The sequence below is a fragment of the Salvelinus sp. IW2-2015 genome, linkage group LG7 (assembly GCF_002910315.2).
Source record: "Salvelinus sp. IW2-2015 linkage group LG7, ASM291031v2, whole genome shotgun sequence".
In the NCBI taxonomy this organism is placed as follows: domain Eukaryota; kingdom Metazoa; phylum Chordata; class Actinopteri; order Salmoniformes; family Salmonidae; genus Salvelinus; species Salvelinus sp. IW2-2015.
The window spans coordinates 33,985,495-34,013,108 of NC_036847.1; the positions used below are offsets into that span (position 1 = coordinate 33,985,495).

The following is a 27,614-nucleotide window of genomic DNA, read 5'->3' on the forward strand; positions in this document are numbered from 1 at the left end:
GACCGTGTTTTGAATCTGAGGTAACCTAGGCTCGACCATACACACCCAAATTAGGTGAAATCAAGCCAATGTAAAAAGCATTTTGATAAGAGACCTATTGAATATGGTCTTTAGTCTGCGTGACCACTCTAGGGCTGGTTTCTGGACGCAAGTTTAATTGAGGGTAGACCTTGATTAAAAAGCATTCTCAATGGAGAATTATCTGTTTTAAAAGAGTCTTTTAGTCCAGGACTTGACTTTCTCTGGGTCTGAGAAACCTGACTCTAATGATGGGGATGATCTTGACATGAGATGGTGTACTAATGTTTTCAACTGTCCTCTTCTCCTGTCTCCACTGTCCTCTTCTTCCTGTCTTCCACTGTCCTCTTTCTCCTGTCTTCCACTGTCCTCTTCTCCTGTCTTCCACTGTCCTCTTTCTCCTGTCTTCCACTGTCCTTTCTCCTGTCTCCCTCCCCTTCTCCTGTCTTCCACTGTCCTCTTCTCCTGTCTTCACTGTCCTCTTCTCCTGTCTTCCACTGTCCTCTTCTCCTCTTCCCACTGTCCTCTTCTCCTGTCTTCCACTGTCCTCTTCTCCTGTCTCACTGTCCTCTTCTTCCTGTCTTCCACGTTCCTCTTCTCCTGTCTTCCACTGTCCTCTCTTCCTGCTCTTCCATCTGTTCCTCTTCTCCTGTCTTCACCTGTCCTCTTCTCCTGCTTTCCACTGTCCTCTTCTCCTGTCTTCCACTGTCCTCTTCTCCTGTCTTCCACTGTCCTCTTCTCCTGTCTTCCACTGTCCTCTTCTCCTGTCTTCCACTGTCCTCTTCTCTGTCTTCCACTGTCCTCTTCTCCTGTTCTCCACTGTCCTCTTCTTCCTGTCTTCCACTTTCCTCTTCTCCTGTCTTCCACTGTCCTCTTCTCCTGTCTTCCACTGTCCTCTTCTCCTGTCTTCCACTGTCCTCTTCTCCTGTCTTCCACTGTCCTCTTCTCCTGTTTTCCACTGTCCTTCTTCTCCTGTCTTCCACTTCCTCTTCTCCTGTCTTCAACTGTCCCTTCTCCTGTTTTCAACTGTCCTCTTCTCCTGTTCTTCACTGTCCTCTTCTCTGTCTCCACTGCCTCTTCCTGTCTTCCCTGTCCTCTCTCCTGTCTTCCACTGTCCTCTTCTCCTGTCTTCCACTGTCCTCTTCTCCTGTCTTCCACTGTCCTCTTCTCCTGTCTTCACTGTCCTCTTCTCCTGTCTTCCACTGTCCTCTTCTCCTGTCTTCCACTGTCCTCTTCTCCTGTCTTCCACTGTCCTCTTCTCCTTGTCTTCCACTGTCCTCTTCTCCTGTCTTCACTGTCCTTCTCTGTCTTCCACTGTCCTCTCTCCTGTCTTCCACTGTCCTCTTCTCCTGTCTTCCACTGTCCTCTTCTCCTGTCTTCCCACTGTCCTCTTCTCCTGTCTTCCACTGTCCTCTTCTCTGTTTTCCACTGTCCTCTTCTCCTGTCTTCCACTGTCCTCTTCTCCTGTTCACTGTCCTCTTCTCCTGTCTTCCACTGTCCTCTTCTCCTGTCTTCCACTTCCTTTCTCCTGTCTTCCACTGTCTTCTCTCTTCCACTGTCCTCTTCTCTGTCTTCCACTGTCCTCTTCTCCTGTCTTTCCACGTCCTCTTCTCCTGTCTTCCACTGCCTCTTCTCCTGTCTTCCACTGTCCTCTTCTCCTGTCTTCCACTGTCCTCTTCTCCTGTCTTCCACTGTCCTCTTCTCCTGTTTTCCACTGTCCTCTTCTGTCTTCCACCTCAGAACAAACGTGGCCATGCTACTGGAGACCAACCGCAGGGAGAGGGTCCACATGGTGACCAACGATGTGAAGAAGAGGCTGGACTACCAGATCGCCCTGCAGACCCTTCACCGCCGCATGGAGCAGGAACACATGGTTAACTGGGTGGAGAAGAACGTTGTCACCAGCATCCACCCCCAGCAGGTGGGTTAGGGATGGGAGACAGATGGGAACATTACATACTGTCGTCAGTATGTGTGTGGTGGTGTTTATATATATGTATGTGTGTGTCTAGGTCAGGGTGGGCAAACTTTTTGACTCGCGGGCCACAATGGGTTCTAAAATTTGACAGAGGGGCCGGGCCAGGAGCATTTGGAGGGAGTGTTTGGGCCGGATATACTAAAGCATTAAATGTAGTGTGTGCAAACCTCATAGCACAGTAAGAACACTACAACCCAATTTATTAACTGTCTTTCAAATGTGAAAAATAGCCCTTATCAGTTAATAAATTTGTCTCAAGGAATATGCAAGATATGGGCATTTACATACTATTTCGCAGATACCGGATGAGGAAATGTAAATAGATTAAAATAACATACGCACTGTGATTATCAAGATTGCGTCTGTTTTTAATAAGTTTCAATCGAAGGTGCAAAGTTAAAGAAATCAACATTATTGAAAAATGGAATCACTTTCAACATTCAAAACAAATTATTACACAACGAAATACTCAAGCTCAATAATATCTACTTGTGTTGAACTCCGCAAAATCATGGATGGATTGTCCTGACCGCGCGCTCTACAACTCGCCACGGACGCCCTCGCCTTCACGCGCAAACAGTACACGTCGTATCGGCTGCACACACAGACATAGGCTGTATTAATATACCTACCTGCAGCTGAAAATTTAAATTAAGACGATGTGCGGCGTGTTAATAAAGCTACTGTACCGCTGCTGTGCGTAAATGCGCATTGCTCTTAATTAAAAGACGCACTTCCAAACTTTCCATATGCATTTTTTCATAACACAGCCAGAAAACTCACCATTTCAGTGGGAACAGTGTTGTTGGTCTCCCTTTTGCCAGTGCATCAAAGTCTGGAGTTAGTTTTGTTGTGGCAATTCTCAGGACAGATCTGAGGTGTTGGTCAGTTAACTTGGATCTGTGATGGGCTTTGTTGATTTTCATGACGCTAAACGTCTGCTCACACACGTAGGTCGAGCCAAACAACACCAGCATCTTCTGCGCGTCCTCCGGAGGTTTGGAAACGCGGTCTCGTTAAGTGAAGCGTAAAAGTCATTCAGTTTAAGAGACTTGAACTTCTCCTTTGAGACGGAGTCAGACTGAAGATCGATCAGTAGCCAAGTGCAGCCTCTTGCCGGTGAGCCATCTTCATGTCGGTGGGGTTTGTGTGTTGACTTATGCAAACGAGGCACTCGGTATGTCCGTCGACCTTCTATTTCAAAAATGGTTGACGAAGTCATCAGCAGAGAGGGAAAGGTGGGGGGAGGAGGAGGAATTCAGGACGGGAGGAGAGGTGGCCAAAGAAGCTTCCCTATCTTGAATGCATACAGGAGACCCAACGTTCTAACCTCTATCGGTCACACTCACCCTCTTAGCGTCGAAGAGCATCTGTCGTCCCTCTGCCCTCCACTGCTCCTTCTTCTCATCCTGAACGGCCTGAGCCAAGCTGGTCATGGCCAGGTCCTTCACTTCCTGAGCCTTCTGAACTTTCTCCTGCAAAAAAAAATGAAAAACACACACATAGCCGACGTCAGAAGGTCAGGGTCACAGGTCAGCTATGAGACTACGCGCCTCAGGAGGGACACAGCATATGATGGACAGTTTGCAGTACGGATCTATTTGCGGCATTAAGGGGAGGGGCCAAAAAGCCTCAACTGTAAATTCAGTAGAAACGAGGCAGTGTGTTGACACAGTGCATCTTTTAAGCAGTCCAGAGCACAACATGTATGATAAGAACGTCTGCAATTGATGATGAAATAAGCCAAACATACTCAGGAGAATAAATTCCCCACCTCGTTCAGTTTGTCAGCGAAAGCCGCAACGTCGGGGCCGAACTTCCTGACACCRTAGATGATGACCGTACCCATGCAGGCAGCAGCGAAGGTCTCGTGGTTGATGATGTAGATCTCCTTGGAAAGGATGTATGTGAGCAGCCCAGCACCCAGCACGTAGGGCCCTGGAGACAACAGGACAGGAGTGAGGGAAGAGTAGATGGGAGAGGAGGAAAGGAGGAGAGAAGAGGAAATGGAGAGGAGAAAGGAGGAGATGAGAGGAGGAGATAAGGGTAGGAAAAGAAGGAGGAGAGAAGGAGTGAGGAGGAAAGAGATGAGAAGAGGAGGAGATAGAGGGAGGAGGAAAGGAGGGAGAGAAGAGGAAGGAGATAGGGGAGAGGGAAGGAGGAGAAAGAGGAGGGAGAGGGGAGGAGGGAAAGGAGGAGAGAAGAGGGAAAGGGAGAGGAAAGAGGAGAAAGGAGGAGAGAGAGAGGAGGAGAGAAAGGAGGAGAGAGAGGAGGAGAGGGGAGGAGAAGGGGAGAAAGAGGAGGAGAGAGAGGAGGAGGAAGGAGAGAGGAAGAGGAGGAGATAGAGGAGGAGGAAGAAGGAGGAGAGAAGAGGAGGAGATGAGGGGAGGGAGGAAAGAAGAGGAAGGAGGAGAGAAGAGGAGGAGATGAGGGGAGGAGGAAAGGAGGAGAGAAGAGGAGGAGATGAGGGGAGGAGGAAAGGAGGAGAGAAGAGGAGGAGATGAGGAGGGATAGAAGAGGAAGAGGAAAGGTGAGGGGAGTGAACGTTTATGGCCACATTCAGGCAAACATCATTGATCATGTAGGCAGAAATGGAATGAATAAAACAGAAGTTATTATTCTACATGAGGCAAGTTTGTTCTACATGTCATATTTCTATCTGAACGTTGCTCCAGGTTCGGGGAAGTTCTGCTGACCTGTAACTCCAGTCTTGGGGTATAGGATCTGGAAGAGCTCCTCAGGGATGATGCCGTGGCGCGTCTTGCCTCCCTTCTCTGGCAGAGCGGGRACTGGGGCCTGGCTGTTGGGGGACGTGTGGAGGTGGGCCAGCTGGACCAGCCTGGGAGGAYAGACAGACAACTTATTATAGGAACTACAGAGAAGACRGGCATGTAGATCTTCAACGTAGAGTGACCATTATAAATTTTGTCACCCTTATTYCCATTTATAGGTATATTTATCAAATACCAATGTTTGCCAAATCATAATAAAACTACTGGGACCATAAAAATGACATCTAGTGTTGTGAATGGTSATTTATTGATTTCCTGCATGTAAAACAAGCAGATGTATCTAGCTTCAGTTAAAGGTTGGAAGTCATAATAAGAKRTGCATACCCAGCGCCGAGGGGACCACTGCTTTTTACAGCWTTGGCTGGAAGAGGATAAAAGAACAGTCAATAGAATTGAAAAGACAAAATGTACAAATGTTTTGAATGTCACRAAGGTGTCAATGAAAGTAAACATGKGGAGACCGTGGCTGCTTGAAAGAGTGTCCTGTTGCACAATTTTGAACATAATGGTAGAGATTAATATGGACATTTATACTTACGCAATCAAACAAAGAGAATGTGYTTGTGAACTGTACACACTGACAAGCTTTAGCTAGCCAACGGTAGTCAGCCGTCAAGCGCAATAGCCATGACATCCGCAAGCGTTACATTGCCAGCTAGTTTGCAAGCTTCCAGAATTCAATAGTCTCTAGCTTGCTAGTTACATGGTAGACAAGAAAAACTCCACAATGTACTTTACATAAACTGACTTTTTTCCCAAAAACTTAACATTATTATTATTATTTTTTGAAAATGCATATTATCTGATAATTTTTTATTATTATTATTAAATAGATAAGCACAGATCCTAATTAGCAGCCAATTTGGAATGGAAGTGTCAGCCAATCAGCTCCTTTGTTGTTCAACGCTAGGTGCCATTCCATAATGACTGCTGTGGCTACTGCTAACGTTAACTAGAATGAGGTCAAAAACTGCATTTTACTGAAAYTAGCAGTYGTTCAATCTTCTCAGTGTAACAGTTGGGATAAWGGGACAATTTAGAGTGYAACGCATTTCTCCTCCCTGGACTAAAGTATGTTTTCTGAGCCATATGTCGCTTCGGCTCCACAGTGTCTTAATCTACACAGAAATTCGGTCCGACCCTAGTGCAGTTGTAAACAAGCGGGTCAGATGTGCTGGCTAGCCAAGGGCAGAGATCAGAGGCTAGTCTGGTTTACGTCAGTTTGTTTGTGGCTAACTTTAGTTATCTAACTAATACCGCAGAAACAATGACTTACATTGACATTAGCTAACTATTTCGAACCCTGTGCAATACCTACCCAARTTTGACAAATTAATAACATTTTGCATGTCACATTTACTAGCTGTCGTTAGCCTTGCTAGGTTTGCATGTTGCTCATTCAATGTGACTGCGGCCTTCTTCTCCTGACTTTACCCTTCAGATTCACATTCAAGTCAGCCACATTTCGTGGCATAACCACTGCTATTTCAACTCAATCTTATGTATAAAAGGCTGGCATTGCATACCTGAAACGAAAACGACCCTAGACAGCATGGTTGAACGACAAAAGTGCCAAGTCCTTGGTTTGCTGGGCACTGCTCTCTTCGTGCCCTTCTACTGCAAAGAGCCACAAGAATGGCGGACGAACGGGAAAGCCTCGTCAAACGTCGCGAGACTCTATGCCTTCGTAAACGGGATTTGTGTGTCCGGGTCAAATCAAATTGTCCGGTTGTTCAATGTTTTATTCACTAGGTGGCACACAAGAAACATAGATTTGACCTTTTGCTGCACGGGATATTAGTAAAGCTCCTAAATACGGTTGCAGTCAATAATGGGAAAGGTAACCAATTGTCATACTTGAATAAAAGTAAAGATACCTTAATAGAAAATGAGTCAAGTAAAAGTGAAAGTCACCCAGTAAAATACTACTTGAGTAAAAGTCTAAAAGTATTTGCTTTTAAATATATATATCAAAAGTAAATGCAAATGCTAAAATGTACTTAAGAATAAAAAGTATAAAATTCCTTATATTAAGCAAACCAGACTGAACCATTTTCTTKTTKYTTTTTTTTWATGTATGGATAGCCAGGGGCACAGTCCAACACTCAGACATAATTTACAAAGGAAGCATGTGTGTTTAGTGAGTCCGCCAGATCAGAGGTAGTAGGGATGACCAGGTATGTTCTCTTGACAYTTTAAGCAGGAACTTACCAGGAGAAGATCAGTCAGCCCCCAAAAAACGGCAAAAGACTCTGGAAAGGATAACAGTTGTGATATCAGTGACACATCCAAGTCAGAGGCGTTGTGGGCCGAGTTCAGGGTGACCCTTAAGTCAAATCTACCCGGGTCACAAACGGCGAAAGACTTTGCAGAGGTCAAGGACGACAGTTGTGTCATCTGCAACGAAGCCACGTCTTTTAAATGAAATTACGTTGACCCAACGTGGAATAGACATTGAATTGTGCCCAGTGGGTTGGCCTATGACTTCTCGGGAACTACATCCAATGGACGTTTGTTAATTATGGTTGAAGAACAAGAATAACTAAAGATGACCTGGTCGAACTGGACAGCAGTGAATTGGTAAGAAAAGAGAAATGGTATTCCTTAGCTTACCGTCTGTCACACCGGCCTTCGCTTTGGCTCCCCCTCCTGTCCAGCTCAGGCGTTCGTCGCCGGCCTTCTAGCTGCTGCCGAACCTGCTGCTGGCAAACGCCCTTCTCTCATCAACCCCGGACTTGTCTCGTCATCATTACACACACCTGGTTCCAATCCCCACTCTATCACTGTATATATACACTCCCTCTGCCAGTTGTCTTTGTCGATCATTGTAAATGTTACTTGTTTTCCTTAGAGGAATCGCTCCTACTATTTCCTGAGTACTTTATATGTTGCGCTTTGGGTTCGCCCTGTGCCTTTTCATTTATAAAGATATATTTTTGAGAACAACGGCGTTTGGGTTTAGTCCCGCTTTGATCTATGGCTCTTAAATCAATTTAGCAGTTCTAAACCTGGGACTGCCTCCTGCTCTCTACACCAGTGACACCGTCTACTGTACATGTCTATTGTCTTCTTCAATATATTTGAAGTTTATCTTGTTGATATACCTTTTAATCATTTTATTCGGATGATCCTGAGCTCATTTATTAAGGCAATGTTATTATAGCTTAATTACAGAGTCCCTTCATTGTTGCTTTTCCTTTCTAAAAGGCCTCAGTATGGAGAGAGCAAACACTATTAGGAAAAAAACGAGAAGAACTCTACCAGAAAACTAGAGGCAGTTTCTCCACTTTGACCTTGCTTACCCTGACTCCTAGATTCCAGCACTGAGGAGGACTCCCTTGGGGAGTCCCTGGCCCAGTTGGCTGTGTTAGTGAAAGAGGAGGAACACATGAGTGTGTTGCTAGAGGTGCCAGAAGCGAAGGAAGAGCTGGATGTATTGTCAGAGCAGTCAGGAGACTTGGAGGAGACCCTGGTGCAGTTGGCTGTGTTGGACGATGTGCTAGTGGAGGAGGGGCTGATTGTGTCATCACAGCAGAAGCAGTTCTCATGGGGAGAAGGAAATCAAGTTGAGGAGCAGCTCCGTCACACTCAGGACCAACCACAGCTGAAGGAGAGMGGTGGAGGAGGGACTAGTGGAGGGACTCAGGACCAACCACAGCTGAAGGAGAGAGGTGAGGGAGGAGGGGCTAGAGGAGGAGGTGAGGGAGGAGGGGCTACTGGAGGAGGACGTGCTCGAGGAGAAAGAGAGAGGTAAGGTAGGAGGTGAGGAGAAAGAGAGAGAGGAGAGGGAGGAGGGGCTAGTGGAGGGGGACGTGCTAGAGGAGGAGGACATGCTAAAGGAGGAGGAGAGAGACAGGTGAGGGACGAGGGGCTAGAGGAGGAGAGAGAGGTGAGGGAGGAGGRGCTCATAAACCCTCTTTACTGTGCTAAGCCTGATTGTGAAAGCATGAGGAATATGAGTTATTACATGTTCATTGATCACCTCAAATCATCATCTGAAATGGACCAATAACCGTGAATAGAATGTACAGATGTTTCAATTCAGTTACGAAATGAATAATTTATACACGAGGAAGGTGAAAACAGTGTGTGTGTGTGTGTGTGTGAGGAGCTGCTGGAGGCCGTGGAGGCAGAGCGCCAGTCGTGCCAGGTCCGTCTGATACAGCAGCAGTACAGGGACCATCTCCCTCCATCTATTGTCCCCATGACCTATGTAATGAAATGCATCTCAAATATGCCCCTGACGGCCCAGTTAAATCCACTTTGAAGTAAATGCTGTTTTTTATTACTGTGCTTCAGTACAGGTTAATGTTTTAAAGATGATTCTAGAAGCCCTGTGTCTTGTGGCTGACTGTGTATGTGCTTCTGCTGCTGCACCTGTCCGTGGTGATGGGTGCCACCTTGTGGGCGTGGCTCCCTCCTTTCAGGGAGCAGGTCCAGGACCTGTACTCGGCTGTAGAGGAACACATAGAGGRCTATCTACTGCAGGCAGCTTCAGCACAACACTCTGGCTGTTTCAGGCCTATCTGACCACAGCTCTCTGGCTGCTTCAGGCCTATCTGGCCACAACACTAGCCTGAGTCCCAGGTTGGTGTATGCTCTCTTGCCAACTCAATTACAGAGGAGGCTATCTTGCCAGCTCTATGAAATAGGAGGCTCTCTTGCCAACTCTATTGACATTGAGGTTCTCTTGCCAACTCTATAACATTAGAAGCTCTCTTGCCAACTCTATGATATTGGAAGCTGTCTTGTCAACTCTATGACATTGGAAGCTCTCTAGCAACTCTATGACACTGGAATCTGTCTTCCCAACTCTATAACATTAGAAGCTCTCTTGCCAACTCTATGATATTGGAAGCTGTCTTGCCAACTCCTTATGACATTGAAGCTCTCTAGCCAACTCTATGACACTGGAAGCTGTCTTCCCAAACTCTATGACATTGTAAGCTCTCTAGCCAACTGTAAACATTTGGACTTGGCAAGACAGCGCAAAGAGATCTGGGACTCAGGCTACCACAACACAGCTCAGGAATAGGAGTTTGTTTGGTGTAAATTAGGAGTTTCTCTTCAGGTATTAAACATTTATTTAATTTGTATCTCAGAACTGCTGGGTTCCTTTATAGATGAATGACTACTGAGAATTCTATTTTTTTTTCATTTCAACTTTAAAGAAGTCACTGCATATAGCTTGATTTAGAGTACTTAAATGTTTACAATATGTTACACGTTAAGAAAACTCAAGGACTAAAAGTACAATATACTGCCAATATGCATCAATATGTAATAATTGTTCAATAGCTGTGTTTAAAATGATTAGATTTGGCAACATATTTTACTTGGATAAAAATCAGTGCAGTTCATGAAAATCAGTTCATAAGTTTTCTGTTTGTTTGATAAAGAAAGTTCTGGATGGGTGTTTTTCCACACTTTAATGTTAATTATTTTCTGTACAWTGTTTTCTAACATCTCATCTACAAACTACTCCTTTTTGTAGAACTTGAATAAAATGCCTGTAAGGTTTAATAATATGCCGAACCATTTCCAATGAGTTGTCTTTTTTTTGTTTGTTGCCTTTGTTGTAAACAGTTGTAAAATATATATWTTTTTAATTAACTCTATTAAAAGACATTCATTCAAAGGAGGAGGAGGCTGGAGAGGCCGACTGCTTCTGTTGTGGAGTCTCTGCAGCAGGATCTTTTTGAAATACAAATTATTTATGAAACAATGATACTGTCACTGTGTGTCACGTTCGTCGTATGGAGGAAGAGAGGAGGACCAAGGCGCAGCGTGATAGTAATACATTCTTCTATTTATTTACCGAAACGAAGAACACTTGACAAACTATACAAAAAACAACAAAACGAACGTGAAGCTATATACGAAAAGTGCAGACACAGGCAACTTACACATAGACAATAAMCCACGAAATCCCTAAAGAATATGGCTGCCTAAATATGGTTCCCAATCAGAGACAATGATAAACAGCTGCCTCTAATTGAGAACCAATCTAGGCAACCATAGACATACAAACACCTAGACTAGAAAACACCCCATAAACATACAAAACCCCTRGACAAGACCAAACACATAAATCCCCCATGTCACACCCTGACCTAACCAAAATAATAAAGAAAACAAAGATAACTAAGGCCAGGGCGTRACACTGTGAAATACATAGGCTAATGTTCTCACAGAAAAGAGACTCACTGGCAGGATAGCTGCATTCATACCTCACTTCTAAATATTTTCCAAATTGCCGGACATGGATCCCCRAAAACAGAGTTTGTTGGAGAGGCTGCACATTGGCTGTGGCCATTACACCTATCATTCTTTTTAAAACCGAGCTGCTATGTACAACTGGCAGACTGTTACCCAGTGTGTACGAACTGACACGGGACATCCATGGACGTTAATCATTGATTGAAATGTGGATGGTCTGAATGTCCACAGAAGTTGATTATTGGGCTTGATTTGATATCTAAACTCAGCAGAAAAAAGAAACGTCCGGGCTCTTCGCTGGCCATGGTAGAACACTGACATTCCTGTCTTGCAGGAAATCACGCACAGAATGAGCAGTATGGCCGGTGGCATTGTCATGTTGGAGGGTCATGTCAGGATGAGCCTGCAGGAAGGGTACCACATGAGGGAGGAGAATGCCTTCCCTGTAATGCACAGCGTTGAGATTGCCTGCAATGACAACAAGCTCAGTCCGATGATGCTGTGACACACCGCCCCAGACCATAACGGACCTACCACCTCCAAATCAATCCCGCTCCAGAGTACAGGCCTCGGTGTAACGCTCATACCTGCCTTACAATAGGCCTACAAGCCCTCAGTCCAGCCTCTCTCAGCCTATTGCAGAGAGTCTGAGCACTGATGGAGGGATTGTGCGTTCCTGGTGTAACTCGGGCAGTTGTTGTTGCCATCCTGTACCGATCCTGTGCAGGTGTTGTTACACGTGGTCTGCCACTGCGAGGTCGATCAGCTGTCCGTCCTGTCTCCCTGTAGCGCTGTCTTAGGAGTCTCACGGTACGGACATTGCAATTTATTGCCCTGGTCACATCTGCAGTCCTCATGCCTCCTTGCAGCATGCCTAAGGCATGTTCACGCAGATGAGCAGGGACCCTGGGCATCTTTTTTTGTTTGTTTTTCAGTCAGTAGAAAGGCCTCTTTAGTGTCCTAAGTTTTCATAACTGTGACCTTAATTGCCTACCGTCTGTAAGCTGTGTCTTAACGACGGTTCCACAGGTGCATGTTCATTAATTGTTTATGGTTCATTGAACAAGCATGGGAAACAGTGTCTAAACCCTTCACAATGAAGATCTGTGAAGTTATTTGGATTTCTACGAATTATCTTTGAAAGACAGGGTCCTGAAAAGGGGACGTTTCTTTTTTTGCTGAGTTTATAAAATACATTTAAAAGTCGCCTTTTATTCATCTTTTCAAAGCTATTTTGCTTACTGGTTATCACACAACAGCATCCAACATCCAAGTAATACATTTTCAATTGTGTTAGTTGTGTTATCATTACAAAATGGTACTAATATAGCAACACTTGTACACATAAAAAAGCATCAAATAATACATATAAGGATATTGTTGGCTACTGTATAATATCTCAAGGGAAGATGGACACAAGAGAAAAGCTTTACCTGGAAGACATAATATCTGGTGAACTGCCAGCGCGGCAGTTGGCATGATGTACCCAGATGCCACCTGAGCAGATCCAATGATCGGTCCTTCCATAGTTGGCTCTATTGATCGTTATGGTTCCACCTTACAAATAACAGAAATCTCATGAAAACTTTGAATGTAAGATAATACAGAGCATTCGGAAAGTATTCAGACCCCTTCCCTTTCGTCACATTTTGTTACGTGTTACGTTAGAGCCTTATTATAAAATGTATTAAATAAAATGTTTACCTCATCAATCTACACACAATACCGCATAAAGACAAAGTGAAAACCAGTAAAAAATAAATGTTTTGCAAATGTATTACCTTATTTACATAAGTATTCAGACACCTTGCTATGAGACACAGGCCAAAGAGTTCCATCTTGGTTTCATCAGACCAGAGAATCTTGTTTCTTATGGTCTGAGAGTCCTTTAGGTGCCTTTTGGCAAACTCCAAGTGGGCTGTCATGTGTCTTTTACTGAGGAGTGGCTTCCGTCTGGCCACTCTACCGTAAAGGCCTGATTGGTGGAGTGCTGCAGAGATGGTTGTTCTTCTGGAAGGTTCTTTGTTCTTCTGGAAGATAATTTGTAAAAATCCAAATACCTTCACAGATCTTCATTGTAACGTGTTTAAACACTGTTTCCCATTCTTGTTCAATGAACCATAATTAATGAACATGCACCTGTGGAATGGTCGTTAAGACACTAACAGCTTACAGACGGTAGGTAATTACGGTCAGTTATGAAAACTTAGAACACTAAAGAGGCCTTTCTACTGACTCTGAAAAACGCCAAAAGAAAGATGCCCAGGGTCCCTGCTCATCTGCGTGAACATGCTGCAAGATAGGCATGAGGACTGCAGATGTGGCCAGGGCAATACATTTCAATGTCCGTACTGTGAGACGCCTAAGACAGTGCTACAGGGAGACAGGACAGACAGCTGATCGTCCTCGCAGTGGCAGACCACGTGTAACAACACCTGCACAGGATCAGTACATCCGAACATCACACCTGCGGGACAGGTACAGGATGGCAACAACAACTGCCCGAGGAACGCACAATCCCTCCATCAGTGCTCAGAGTGTCCACAATAGGCTGAGAGAGGCTGGACTGAGGGCTTGTAGGCCTGTTGTAAGGCAGGTCCTCACCAGACATCACCGACAACAACGTCGCCTATGGGCACAAACCCACCGTCGCTGGTCCAAACAGGACTGGAAGAAAAGTGCTCTTCACTGACGAGTTGCGGTTTTGTCTCACCAGGGGTGATGGTCGGATTCGCGTTTATCGTCGAAGGAATGAGCGTTACACCGAGGCCTGTACTCTGGAGCGGGATCGATTTGGAGGTGGATGGTCCATCATGGTCTGAGGCAGTGTGTCACAGCATCATCGGACTGAGCTTGTTGTCATTGCAGGCAATCTCAACGCTGTATGTCACAGGGAAGACATCCTCCTCCCTCATGTGGTACCCTTCCTGCAGGCTCATCCTGACATGACCCTCCAGCATGACAATGCCACTAGTCCTACTGCTTGTTCTGTGCGTGATTTCCTGCAAGACAGGAATGTCAGCAAAGAACCCGGATCTCAATCCCATTGAGCACGTCTGGGACCTGTTAGATCGGAGGGTGAGGGCTAGGGCCATTCCCCCCAGAAATGTCTAGGACCTGTTGGATCGGAGGATGAGGGCTATGGCCATTCCCCCCAGAAATGTCTGGGAACTTGCAGGTGCCTTGATGGAAGAGTGGGGTAACATCTCACAGCAAGAACTGGCAAATCTGGTGTAGTCCATGAGGAGATTCACTGCAGTACTTAATGCAGCTGGTGGCCACACCAGATACTGTTACTTTTGATTTTGACCCCCCCCTTTGTTCAGGGACACATAATTCCATTTCTGTTAGTCACATGTCTGTAGAACTTATTCAGTTTATGTCTCAGTTGTTGAATCTTGTTATGTTCATACAAATATTTATACATGTTAAGTTTTCTGAAAATAAACGCAGTTGAAGTGCGAGGACGTTTCTTTTTTTGCTGAGTTTATTAAGCAAACCAGACGACACCATTTTAAAATGTATTTATTTTATTTATGGATAGCCAAGGGCACAGTCCAACATTCAGACATAATTTACAAATGAAGCATGGGTGTTTAGTGAGTCCACCAGATCAGAGGCCAGTAGGGATGACCAGGGATGTTTTCTTGAGAAGTGCGTGGATTGGACCATTTTCCTGTCCTGGAAAGCATTCGATATGTAACGAGTACTTTTGGGTTTCAGAGAAGAAAAAAAATTCTTAAGGAATGTAGTGAAGTAAAAGTAGTCAAAAACATCATTAGTAATGTACAGATACACCCCAAAAAATGACTTAAGTATTACTTTAAATTATTTTTACTTAAGTACTTCACACCACTGCTATGACATAACAAAAGATGTCAGCCTAACGTCTTTTCAACCAATAGTGCCATTTTGGAACATGACTGAAAAGTTGTAAAAAGAATAGCATTACTTGTAAGACAAAATATCTAGTTAACTAGCATGGTAGCAGTTGGTATTAGTTATACGCCATGTATCCCAAATTCCATGTGAGCAAACCCAACTATCTGTCCTTCCATAGTTGGCTTGACCTTTATGGTTCCCCTGTCTGACCTTTATGGTTCCCCAGTCTGACCTTTATGGTTCCCCAGTCTGGAACCTTTAATGGTTCCAGCCAGTCCACTGACCTCTATGGTTCCCCAGTTTGACCTCTATGGTTCCCCAGTTTGACCTTTATGGTTCCCAGTCTGACCTTTATGGTTCCCCCAGTCTGACCTCTATGGTTCCCCAGTCTGCTCTATGGTTCCCAGTTTGACTCTATGGATTCCCCAGTCTGACTTTATGGTTCCTCAGTCCGACCTTTATGGTTCCCCAGTCTGACGCTTTATGGTTCCCCAGTTTGACCTTTATGGTTCCCCAGTCTGACCTCTATATGGTTCCCCAGTCTGACCTGTATGGTTCCCAGTCTGACCTTTATGGTTCCCCAGTTGTACTTTATGGTTCCCCAGTCTGACCTTTGGTTCCCACAGTCTGACCTTTATGGTTCCCCAGTCTGACCGTCATGGTTCCCCAGTCTGACCTTTTATGGTTCCCCAGTCTGACCTTTATGGTTCCCCAGTCTGACCTTATGGTTCCCAGTTGACCTTATGATCCCCAGTTTGACCTCTATGGTTCCCCAGTTGACCTTTATGGTTCCCCAGTCCTGACCTTTATGGTTCCCAGTCTGACCTCTATGGATCCCAGTCTGACCTCTATGGTTCCCCAGTCTGACCTCTATGGTTCCCCAGTCTGACTCTATGGTTCCCAGTCTGACCTTATGGTTTCCTAGTCTGACCTTTATGGTTCCCCTCAGTTTGACCTTTATGGTTCCTAGTCTGACCTCTATGATTCCCCGTTTGACCTTATGGTTCCCCAGTCTGACCTTATGGTTCCCAGTCTGACCTTATGGTTCCCCAGTTTGACCTTTATGGTTCCCCAGTCTGACTTTATGGTTCCCCAGTCTGACCTTATATGGTTCCCCAGTCTGACCTTTATGGTTCCCAACTTCCCAGTCTGACCTTCATGGTTCCCCAGTCTGACCTTATGGTTCCCCAGTCTGACCTTATGGTTCCCCAGTCTGACCTTTATGGTTCCCCAGTATCTGACCTTTATGGTTCCCAGTCTGACCTTTATGGTTCCCCAGTCTTGACTTTAGTTCCCCAGTCTGACCTTATGGTTCCCCAGTTCTGACCTCTATGGTTTCCCCAGTTTGACCTCTATGTTCCCCAGTTGACCTCTTATGGTTCCCCAGTCTTTAGAACGCTTTATGGTTCCCCAGTCTGACCTTTATGGTTCCTAGTCGCCCTCTATGATTCCCCAGTTGACCTTATGGTTCCCCAGTCTGACCTTATGGTTCCCCAGTCTGACCTCTATGGTTCCCCAGTCTGACCTGTTCTGGTCCCCAGTCTCGACCTGTATGGGTTTCCCCCAGTCTGACACTCTTTATGGTTCACCTTCTCAGTTTTGACCCCTTTATGGTTCCCCAGTCTGACCTTTATGGTTCCCCAGTCTGACCTTTATGGTTCCCCAGTCTGACCTTTATGGTTCCCCAGTCTGACCTCTATGGTTCCCCAGTCTGACCTCTATGGTTCCCCAGTCTGACCTTTATGGTTCCCCCGTCTGACCTGTATGGTTCCCCAGTCTGACCTTTATGGTTCCCCCGTCTGACTTGTATGGTTCCCCCGTCTGTGGTAAAACAATACATTTACTGGAAAAGTCCACAATAGTCTCACAAATGACAGAAATGTCATAGCTTCCAGAGCTGGTTTATCCAGACACATATCCAGTCCTGGACTAAGAAGCCCTTTCATTTGAGGAGTGCTTCTTAGTCCAGGAATAGGTTTAATTTCATCTGTCCTGGAAATCGGCCCCAAATGTTCAAAAGAGTACAGCTGTTAACAGCTGAAACAGGCTCCTATCAGAACTTACTACGATCAAGAGGAGCGGTATACCCTTCACAAGCTTGAACAATCTTATCTGAAAATCGTGACAAAAATAAACAAAAGTCGTTCAATATTTTTTTCACATATTATGTATACACTTGTATGGTGCTGTAAAAAAATGGATAAGAGTTTCAAGAGGTGAAGGGCCCCTTTAAGTATTTATGTTTATTTTTTATTAAATCCATTTTATGTTGTAATGACTTGTTGAGCTTTTATTGTTTGATAAAAAAAAATGCTTAAAAGATCCTGTATTGTAAGCTATTTCAAATATGATCGTAGTAAAATGAATCCACATYGTGTTTCATGTTAGAAGCGTATAATTATAAATGTAATGCAACAAACAGATTCTCTCTAAACTGGCAAAAATAAACACTAAAAGTGAGAAAAATACACATTTTGTCAAAGAACAAGAAACGATTTACTTAAAATATGCACAAAAATATATACTTTTACTTAAAGACCAGTTTCCTTACTCAGCACTAACAACGGGATACTACACACTTGATTGTCTAGTAATCATTGACAGAATTGGCCATAGACCCACAGTGTATTCCTTATTATAGTGTCTGAGTGGTAATTCACAAACACTACAAAGTCAAAGATATTCTTTTTTACTAGATGAGCTAAAAACACAACTATTTCCTTGTACCTTAACTACCCCTCTGAAATCTTCAAATGTAACGTCTAACGACTACAATGCAAAGGGTTAAAATATTTCATTGGGCGTTCTCGGACAGGGGCTGATCATAGTTGGGGGTCCTTGACATGAAAAAGATTGAAAACCCCTGATCTAGCTCACAGATTCAGAAGAATGATTGCCAGTCTTTTATTCATAGTCCTAGTATCACAGGGCTCTCTCTGGTCTATTGTTGGGCAGTAGTCCACCTTTGAGACAATAGTCAGTCAGAAGCAGAAGTTTCTGAATGTGTGAYGGGGAGTCCATTGAGCCACTGTGTTCAGTGGTATAGCAAACGTTTCCAGATAGAGCTCCATTCTGAATTTCCCACTGACACAGCACAACAGACCCCTGCCCTCTGCCCCTGTCTCCGTCCCAAATGGCACCCTATTCCCTATATAGTGCACTACTTTTGACCAGAGCCCTATGGGTAAAAGACAGTAGGGGCTAATGGAATAGGGTGCCGTTTGGGACGCARGCCTCATGTCTTTCACCCTCGGTGTTACCTGTATGTTCCCAATATACCACAGGACATTCAGGAGACGGCTCTTCAATCCACTAGGGCTGACCTACCTGAGAAACTGGCACAGAGGGTAAGAGATATTCTGATTTCATATGAGTAATATTAATGATGTCTAATTTGATGAATATTACAGATTATTACACAATGTGAATTACATATTATACAACGGATATATAAACTTTAAGCTACACAGCTGATCTAGTACAAACTTAGTTATGGATGATTATCTATAACCCCAGACAATTACAGGTCCAAGAATATGTTTTTATGTTGTCACAATTCAAAAACATAATTTTGAGCAACTCTACTGTTTTACCGTGTTTACAGAATTCCTATTCAAAACAGAATGAAGTGGCCAGTTCCTGTGACGTGTTTTGTGGGACTGTGGCATGTTGCGATGTCACTGAAAATCTGTGCCTTCAACGTTCAGAGCTTTGGGGAGGCGAAAGCCAACAACAAAAAGGTTATGGGAATTCTGATCAAGGTAGGTGTAAGAGACAAGAACTGTGAAGATAGCTACAACTAAACAAGACAACTACCACTAAACTAGACAGCTACTACTAAACTAGACAGCTACCACTAAACTAGACAGCTACCACTAAACTAGACAGCTACCACTAAACTAGACAGCTACCACTAAAACTAGACAGCCTACTAAAAACCAGACAAGCCACCACTAAACTAGACAGCTACCACCTAAACTAAGACAGCTACCACTAAAACCAGACAGCTACCACTAAACTAGACAGCTACCACTAGCAGAACCTAGACAGCTAAACAAACTACAGCAGCCCATACTAACCAGTCACTAAAGCTAACACTAACTAAACAGCTCTACTCACCTCACATAACTAACGCTACTAATAACCAAGACAGCCACCACTACAACCTGACACGCTCACACTAAACACAGACAGCTACCACTAAACTAGACAGCTACCTACCATAACTAGACAGCTACCACTAAACCCGACAGCCACCACTAAACTAGACAGCTACCACTGAAACCAGACAGCCTACCACTAAACTAGACAGCTACACACTAAACTAGACAGCTACCACTTAAACCAGACAGCTACCACTAAACTAGACTACCTACCACTTAAACCAGACAGCTACCACTAAACTAGACAGCTACCACTAAACCAGACAGCTACCACTAAACTAGACAGCTACCACCTAACTAGACAGCTACCACTAAACTAGACAGCTAACCCACAAACTAGGACTCACACTAAAACTAGACAGCTACCACAACTAACAGCTACCACTAAACAACTAAACTAGACAGCTACTACTAAACAACTAAACTAGACAGCTACAACTAAACCACAAAACTAGACGCTACAACTAAACTAGACAGCTACAACTAAAACTAGACAGCTACCACTATAAACCAGACAGCTACCACTTAACCAGACAGCTACCACTAAACTAGACAGCTACCACTAAACCAGACAGCTACCACTAAACTAGACAGCTACCACTAAACTAGACAGCTACCACAAACCAGACAGCTACCACTAAACTAGACAGCTACCACTAAACTAGACAGCTACCACTAAACTAGACAGCCACCACTAAACTAGACAGCTACCACTAAACTAGACAGCTACCACTAAACAACTAAACTAGACAGCTACAACTAAACCAAACTAGACAGCTACAACTAAACTAGACAGCTACAACTAAACTAACAGCTACCACTAAACCTAGACAGCTAACTCACAACTACCACAGACACTACCACTAAACTAGACAGCTACCACTAAACTAGACAGCTTACCAACTAAACTAGACAGCACCACTAAACTAGACAGCTACCACTAAACTAGACAGCTACCACTAAACCCTAGACAGCCACCACTAAAACTAGACAAGCTACCACTAAACCAGACAGCTACACTATACACTAACAACAGCTACCACATGATAACTCAAGACAGCTACCCACTAAACTAGACAGCTTCACCACGTAAACCTAGTCTAGCCCCTATCAGACAGTACCACGTTAAACTAACAGCTACCACTAAACTAGACAGCTACATAGAACTACTAGACACTACCAACCTAAAACCAGACAGCTACCCTAAACCAGACAGCTACCACTAAACTAGACTGCACCTAAAACAGACAGCTACCACTAAACCAGACAAGCACCACTAAACTAGACAGCTACCTACAAACTAGACAAGCCACCACTAAACTAGACAGCTACACTAAACTAGACAGCTACCACTAAATCTAGACAGCCCACCATCTTAAACTCGGGACAGCTACCACTAAACCAGAAGCTACCACAAACTAAGTACCAGTAAACTAGACGCTACCACTAAACCAGACAGCTACCACTAAACTAGACAGCTACCACTAAACTAGACAGCTACCACTAAACTAGACAGCTACCACTAAACTAGACAGCTACCACCAAACTAGACTGCTACCACTAAACTAGACAGCTACCACTAAACAACTAAACTAGACAGCTACTACTAAACAACTAAACTAGACAGCTACAACTAAACCACAAAACTAGACAGCTACAACTAAACTAGACAGCTACAACTAAACTAGACAGCTACTACTAAACAAGACAGCTACTAATAAACAACTAAACTAGACAACTATGTGAAAACAACAATGAAGAGGGACCAAACCTACACTACATGTATCAAACTAGCATTGAATTAGAACGTCACAACCAGAGTATGTGAGCTGAGCGGGGCTGGAGCAGAGTGCCCAATTTGACTGGAACCTGGTGCGAGATTCCCAAAGGCTGGAGGTAGGCCTTCTCGCCCGCTACAATAGGCTCCAGTGTCGCTTACTTCAGGAGCGCAGGGCATGCCCGCCCCAGCATGCAATTGTAGTCTACTTGTGTGCTGCTAATAGCCAACTAATAGTTTAGTTGTTTTCATAAAGAAACCAAGAGCAAGAGAGGGAGTGCGGTGATGTACTGTCCACTGTTATGTGTAAGAATTGGATGCCACCTGCTGGTATGGTGCTAAACTGTTTGGTTACAGACCGGATTCCGTTGTTCGGGATATGACAGTTGTTACACGTTGGCTTCATGAAACATCCACAACTAAAGAATCACTGTGGAATCTGAAAATACACTTATCCCAAACGTATAATGGTGTACTTACTACGTGAATATGCTAAAAGAACGGAATGAGGTGGATAGTAAGTGTAAGTAACTAAGTGTGTCATTGTAGCAAAGTATTTATAAGCTAAAAATCATATATCTTAATTAAACCAGTGGTCACCAACCTTTTCTGAGTCAAGATCACTTTCGAAATCAAAAAGCATGCTGAGATCTACAGATCAGATATATATATATATTTTTTTTTTACATTAACCTGACACAAACAGTTTTGTAAGAATGAGGTTTGGGCAGTAGGCCTAATACATTATCACAGCATATTGGCTATATGATTGGCCTGCCAATATTGTTAATCAGACCATAATATAGTTCAAAACTCGAGCTTTGATAACAAAATAGATCAGTTGGTTTAGCACTTGTGAGGCACTGTGGAGCATGAATTGAAATAATTCCCTTTTTTATTTTACTGGACTGGTGGTACCTGCATTTGGTGGTCAACGAGATCAAATCACGACGTCAGTGATCTTCAGGTCGAAAAGTCGGAGCTCTAGAAAGATGCCCGAGTTTCCGACTTGGAATTCCGAGTTGGATGACCGTTCAAAACGATTTTTCCAAMCCGCCTCTCACCGTCCCTGCTCCCTCCTTCGTTTCCTCCGGTGAGACTGACCAGAGAGAGCTCACCGTCTTCCACCTGATGGCGAAACTCGAGTCGCACCGCACCGGCTCATGCACAAATTCATGTTGTTCCTATGACCAGAGAAAGTTAAATATTTCCTTAATATTAAAATTGACACGACGAGCTGCTAATAATAAAACGCAGGGCTATCGGTACTTGGCTACTCATTCAGCTGCAGCCCGAGCGGAAGTACGGAGAAKCGCGTTTTGTAATAGTGTTGAAGATGAACTCACTCATAAAAACAGCAGCTCTTTGATGTATTCGTTGACAGTCTCTCTGTGGTCATGATTTGAAAAGTTATTACATAGGCTGTTAAATTTGGCTGTGACCAGGGTCATGGAAGCTCTGTAGCCACGATGATTTGAGCTATCCGATTGGGCAGCCCAGTAGGTGCATTCGATTTAGTCACAGATCTGCCGGGTAGGCGGAGTTTGTCTCATGGGAACACTTTGCTACCCGGTGCGCAGTACTTTTGAATCAAGTGCACCTACCGTCAACAGCTCAACACGATTTTTAAAAAGGAGCGCAAGCCTTTATCGTTCGTTGGCTTTTCAACATAAATATTTGGTGTTCGACTAGGAATGCCTTAAAGATCGACCGGTCGATTGGCGACCACTGTGTTTAACGTTTCGTTCATTTTCTAAACAATAGGCCATAATTAATTTTGGCCCAATGAGCCTGGCATATTCCCACGCTCAAGGAGATTTCCGTTTTGATTGAGTTATTTTGTCTAAAAACCTTTAGGCCTACCTATAGTAAAAACAACTCTGCATCTCTGCCTAGCCTGGCAAGACGGGCCAAAAGGCTGTTTAGCATCCCCAGTAGCTCTGCAGATSTGGAGAGAACACACAGTCACCGCTGCTGGCCGGTGTTGTGCTGAAAGTCTCCCCCCCACACATCAGAGTCAAATACTTTTTATAGAACAAACTTCACGTCAGGATAGGCAACTGAAATGAATAATTAATGTATGTGTGTTATATTAAACATAGAGGAGGGAGTAAAATGTAAGCAAGCAATAAACATTTCAGAACAACTACTAGTGGAATAAGACATGGGAGAGATTACGAATTTTGTCAAATATATATATTTATAGACTAATACACTTGAAACAAATAGCCAAACCGAAAACTGCAGACATTACTAGTGCCTCCTCCGCGATCAAACCGACATTAAAAAAAAAATATGAAACGCAGTCTAACGTGATCAGAAATCTCAACTAGCAAGCAAGTCGCAGCAATGAAGAATTGAGTTCGTGCGCGTCCACGCGAAGGGGGGGGGGGTGGGCAGAATTCTGTCAGGGGGGAGATTTTCATCACAACACCGGCTCTCCAAGCACCATCGCATGAGCCTGACGTTACAGACTGGCCAAACTCGTGTTTCTAAAAACGAATTATAAAAACGAATTCAAAGGCACTAATAAGTCATTTTTCGTTTAATATGTATTTAAGTAAGTCACAGCCTAAGTAAGTCACAGCCTATATGCGCAATTTATAGACTATAATGATTTAATACAACGAAATGTTGTTTAAATGCTGCGCGCTTTATGTCCTTACCAGCCTATTGACATGTAACCTATTTGAAATTATGTTCTCTTCTTAAATTCACCTTTTCATTCAAATCCATATGGTTTGGTTTCAATACTTAAAAACAAATTGGTATGTCCAGGTAGTCACAAAAATAGATGGGTGTTGGTTAAATTGTGATTTTTAATGAATGGAGCGAAATTAGCTTTTTTCCCCCCTGTGCACATGGAGCGTTTTTAGTGGGGGCTTGGAGCGGTAGGAAAATACAAGAAGCACCATGAGCGATGCGCGTGATTTCCAACTGCTCATCTCGGCTCACGTACTCTGGTCACAACTATTCTGTGTTCATTATTATGGTATTTTGATATCCAACAATATAACCAAAAGCTGTTTCCCTCCCCCTTCCCAGATTCTTGCTCGCTGTGACCTGTGTTTGATCCAGGAGGTTCGAGATACAAAAGGTGAAGCCATACCTACACTGGTGAAAGATCTTAACAGGTACATAAACACGGGGGGATCTTGAAATTGCTTTGTTGACCTTTTTAAAATGTGTATTATGTTTTTAGATATGGATGATGCAGAGAGAGTGAGTCCGGTTAACATGTTTACTGAAGTAATATGGCAACAATACAGGCTTATATATACAGGCGGGGTCCACCATTACAGAATGAATCCTTTATAAGATATTTACAGTATGTACAGATTGTCTTATCATGGTTAGGGTTCTAATCGTCACCTGATGTCTGTTTGTCATTCCACCATCAGCTTTGACAAATCCCATGCATACTCCTACGTGGCGAGTAAGAGACTGGGGAAAAAAACGTACAAAGAGCAATATGTCTACATTTACAAGTAAGCCATTACATATTTACACAGGCTTTACATGAAACTTTACATTTTAGATAAGAATCTTTAAAACACTGCAGCACTCCTCATTTCTAGTATACTCTCTCTCCTTTGATTGGTYGGTTGGTTGATTGATTAATTGGCTTGAATCATCTCTAGGAAAGATGTGCTGCAGGTCCGAGAGCATTGCCAGTATCCTGAGCTAGAGGGAGGAGAGGGGACGAATRACGACACTGAGGTTTTCTCCAGAGAGCCTTTCATTGTCCGGTTTCACTCACCCACTACCTGTGAGAACCTTCAATATATCAATCACTGTCTTAACTTATAATGTGATATCATCTCAAATCATGCAATTTGGAGACAGGAACATATGTAACAGTATAACTTTACGGCGTCCCYTCGCCCCGAYCCGGGCGCGAACCAGGGACCCTTTGCACACATCAACTACAGTCACCCACGAAGCATCGTTACCCATCGCTCCACAAAAGACGCGGCCCTTGCAGAGCAAGGGGAACCACTACTTCAARGTCTCAAAGCGAGTGACGTAACCGATTTAAACGCTATTAGCGCGCACCACCGCTAACTAGCTAGCCATTTCACATCCGTTACACATGCCATGTGTTAAAGGATTTTAGGATACCTTAGACAGATAGTCCTAGCCTGGTCTCACATCTGTTTGTGCTGTCTTGCCAGCCATGTGACCATATGGGTTGTCAAGACAGCACAAACCAGTGTTGTTTTCGTGTCTACCTAAAGCGAGACCGATTCAAGACCTAGACCGGAGGGGGGTGAGACCGATTCAAGACCTAGACCGGAGGGGGGTGAGACCGATTCAAGACCTAGACCGGATGGGGGCGAGACCGATTCAAGACCTAGACCGGAGGGGGCGAGACCGATTCAAGACCGACGCGAGGGGGGTGAGACCGAGTTCAAGACCGGGGGGCGGACTGATTCAACGACGAGGGCGCGAGACCGATTCCAGACCTACGACCGGAGGGGTGTGTTAGATCTGCTTGATTCAAGACCTAGACCGGAGGGGGGCGAGACCGATTCAAGACCTAGACCGGAGGGGACGAGACCGATTCAAGACCTAGACCGGAGGGGGACGAGACCGATGCCACAAGACCGGAGGGGGGTGAGACCGATTCAAGACCTAGACCGGAGGGGAACGAGACCGATTCAAGACCTAGACCGGAGGGGCGAGACCGATTCTAAGACGGGAGGGGGGCGAGACCGAGTTCAAGAACCTAGACCGGAGGGGGGTGAGACCGATTCAAGACCTAGACCGGAGGGGGGAGACCTGATTCAAGACCTAGACCGGGGGACGAGACCGATTCAAGACCGGGGGGCACGAGACCGATTAAGACCGAGGGGGGCGAGACCGATCCAAGACCGGAGGGGGGTGAGACCGATTCAAGACCGGAGGGGCGCGAGACCGATTCAAGACCGGAGGGGGGAGACCGATCAAGCCGAGGGGCGCGAGAACGATTCAAGACCGGAGGGGGGAGACGATTCAAGACCGAGGGGCGCGAGACCGATTCAAGACCGACCGGAGGGGGCGAGACCGATTCAAGACCTAGACCGGAGGGGGCGGACCGATTCAAGACCTAGACCGGAGGGGGCGAGACCGATTCAAGACCTAGACCGGAGGGGGACGAGACCGATTCAAGACCTAGACCGGAGGGGACGAGACCGATTCAAGAGACCGGAGGGGGGTGAGACCGATTCAAGACAGCGGAGGGGGCGAGACCGATTCAAGACCTAGACCGGAGGGGGCGAGACCAGAGTCAAGACCTAGAACCGGAGGGGGGTGAGACCGATTCAAGACTAGACTGGAGGGGACGAGACCGATTCAAGACCTAGACCGGAGGGGGGATGAGAAGACCGATTCAAGACCGGAGGGGGCGAGACCGATTCAAGACCGGAGGGCACGAGACCGATTCAAGACCGGAGGGGGGCGAGACCGATTCAAGACCGGAGGGGGGGAGACCGATTCAAGACCGGAGGGGCGCGAGACGATTCAAGACCGGAGGGGGGTGAGACGATTCAAGACCGGAGGGGCGAGACGATTCAAGACCGGAGGGGGGCGACCGATTCAAGCCGGAGGGGGGTGAGACCGTTCAAGACCGGAGTGGCGCGAGACCGATTCAAGACCGGAGGGGGTGAGACCGATTCAAGACCGGAAGGGCACGAGACCGATTCAAGACGGAGGGGGGCGAGACCGATTCAAGACGGAGGGGGTGAGACGATTCAAGACCGAGGGGGGCGAACACGATTCAAGACCTAGACCGGAGGGGGCGAGACCGATTCAAGACCTAGACCGGAAGGGGGCGAGACCGATTCAAGACCTAGACGGAGGGGACGAGACGATTCAAGACCTAAACGGAGGTGGGCAAACATTCAAGACCGAGGCGGGTGAGACCGATTCAAGACCGGAGGGGGGCGAGACCGTTCAGACCAGACCGGGGGGGCGAGACCGATTCAAAGACTTAGACCGGAGGGGGGCGAGACCAATTCAAGACCTAGACGACGGAGGGGGGAGACCGATTCAAGACCTAAACCGGAGGGGGCAAGACCGATTCAAGACCGGAGGGGGACGAGAAGACGATTCAAGACTGCAGGGGGGGAGACCTGATTCAACCTAGACGGGGGGGGCAGACCGATTCATGACCTAGACACCTTGAACAGAAAAGTGTGAGTTCAACTCAAGACCATGATTGTAATTTTGTCAAATCGCCAACATAAAAGACTTCAACATGTCCATAGATTTCCATGTTCAATATTTCAGAAGAACATTTGGATTCTTCAGACATACAGAATGTGTGAAAATAATTAGTTCTTAACTGATTTCCCTAGTTAATAAAGAACAATTATATCGGTCTGATGTGTTTTACAAAAGTGCACTCCTATATGGAGTGCGCTGGTATTATGTGTAACAGTAATAATTAGACCGTCCCCTCGCCCGATCCAGGGACCTTCTGCACACATCAACAACAGTCACCCACGAAGCGTCGTTACCATCATCGCTCCACAAAACGCGGCCCTTGCAGAGCAAGGGGAATCACTACTTCTAGGTTTCAGCAGCAAGTGACGTAACTGATTGAAACGCTCTAGCGCGTACCGCTAACTAGCTAGCCATTTCACATCGTTACACTCACCCCTTTCAACCTCCTCCTTTTCCGCAGCAACCAGTGATCCGGGTCAACAGCATCAATGACAAGTATAACTTTAGTGCGTCGCTCGCCCCGACCCGGGCGCGAACCAGGGACCCTCTGCACACATAACAACCTTGACACTCAACGC

The 27,614-nt window shown here is 45.2% G+C and overlaps 2 protein-coding genes across 2 annotated transcripts in view; one reads left to right on the forward strand and one right to left on the reverse strand.

The window, feature by feature from the left end:
- Positions 1-3,298: 3,298 nt before the first annotated feature.
- Positions 3,299-6,468, reverse strand: LOC111966158 (ATP synthase F(0) complex subunit B1, mitochondrial). The gene is made up of 5 exons (XM_070444603.1): positions 6,315-6,468; positions 5,113-5,149; positions 4,693-4,835; positions 3,771-3,934; positions 3,299-3,471 (listed from the first exon to the last, which is right to left on the reverse strand). The coding sequence occupies exons 1-5, from the start codon at positions 6,340-6,342 to the stop codon at positions 3,322-3,324; spliced, it is 522 nt and encodes a 173-aa protein (XP_070300704.1). The 5' UTR covers positions 6,343-6,468; the 3' UTR covers positions 3,299-3,321.
- An 11,583-nt stretch (positions 6,469-18,051) lies between these two features.
- dnase1l1l (deoxyribonuclease I-like 1-like) overlaps positions 18,052-27,614 on the forward strand; it is a 25,393-nt gene continuing 15,830 nt past the window's right edge. The window contains exons 1-5 of the mRNA XM_023991822.2: positions 18,052-18,236; positions 18,494-18,650; positions 23,875-23,963; positions 24,231-24,317; positions 24,471-24,598. Coding sequence (XP_023847590.1) covers positions 18,127-18,236; positions 18,494-18,650; positions 23,875-23,963; positions 24,231-24,317; positions 24,471-24,598 — 571 coding nt within the window. The 5' untranslated portion in view covers positions 18,052-18,126. The remainder of the gene's footprint in view (positions 18,237-18,493; positions 18,651-23,874; positions 23,964-24,230; positions 24,318-24,470; positions 24,599-27,614) is intronic.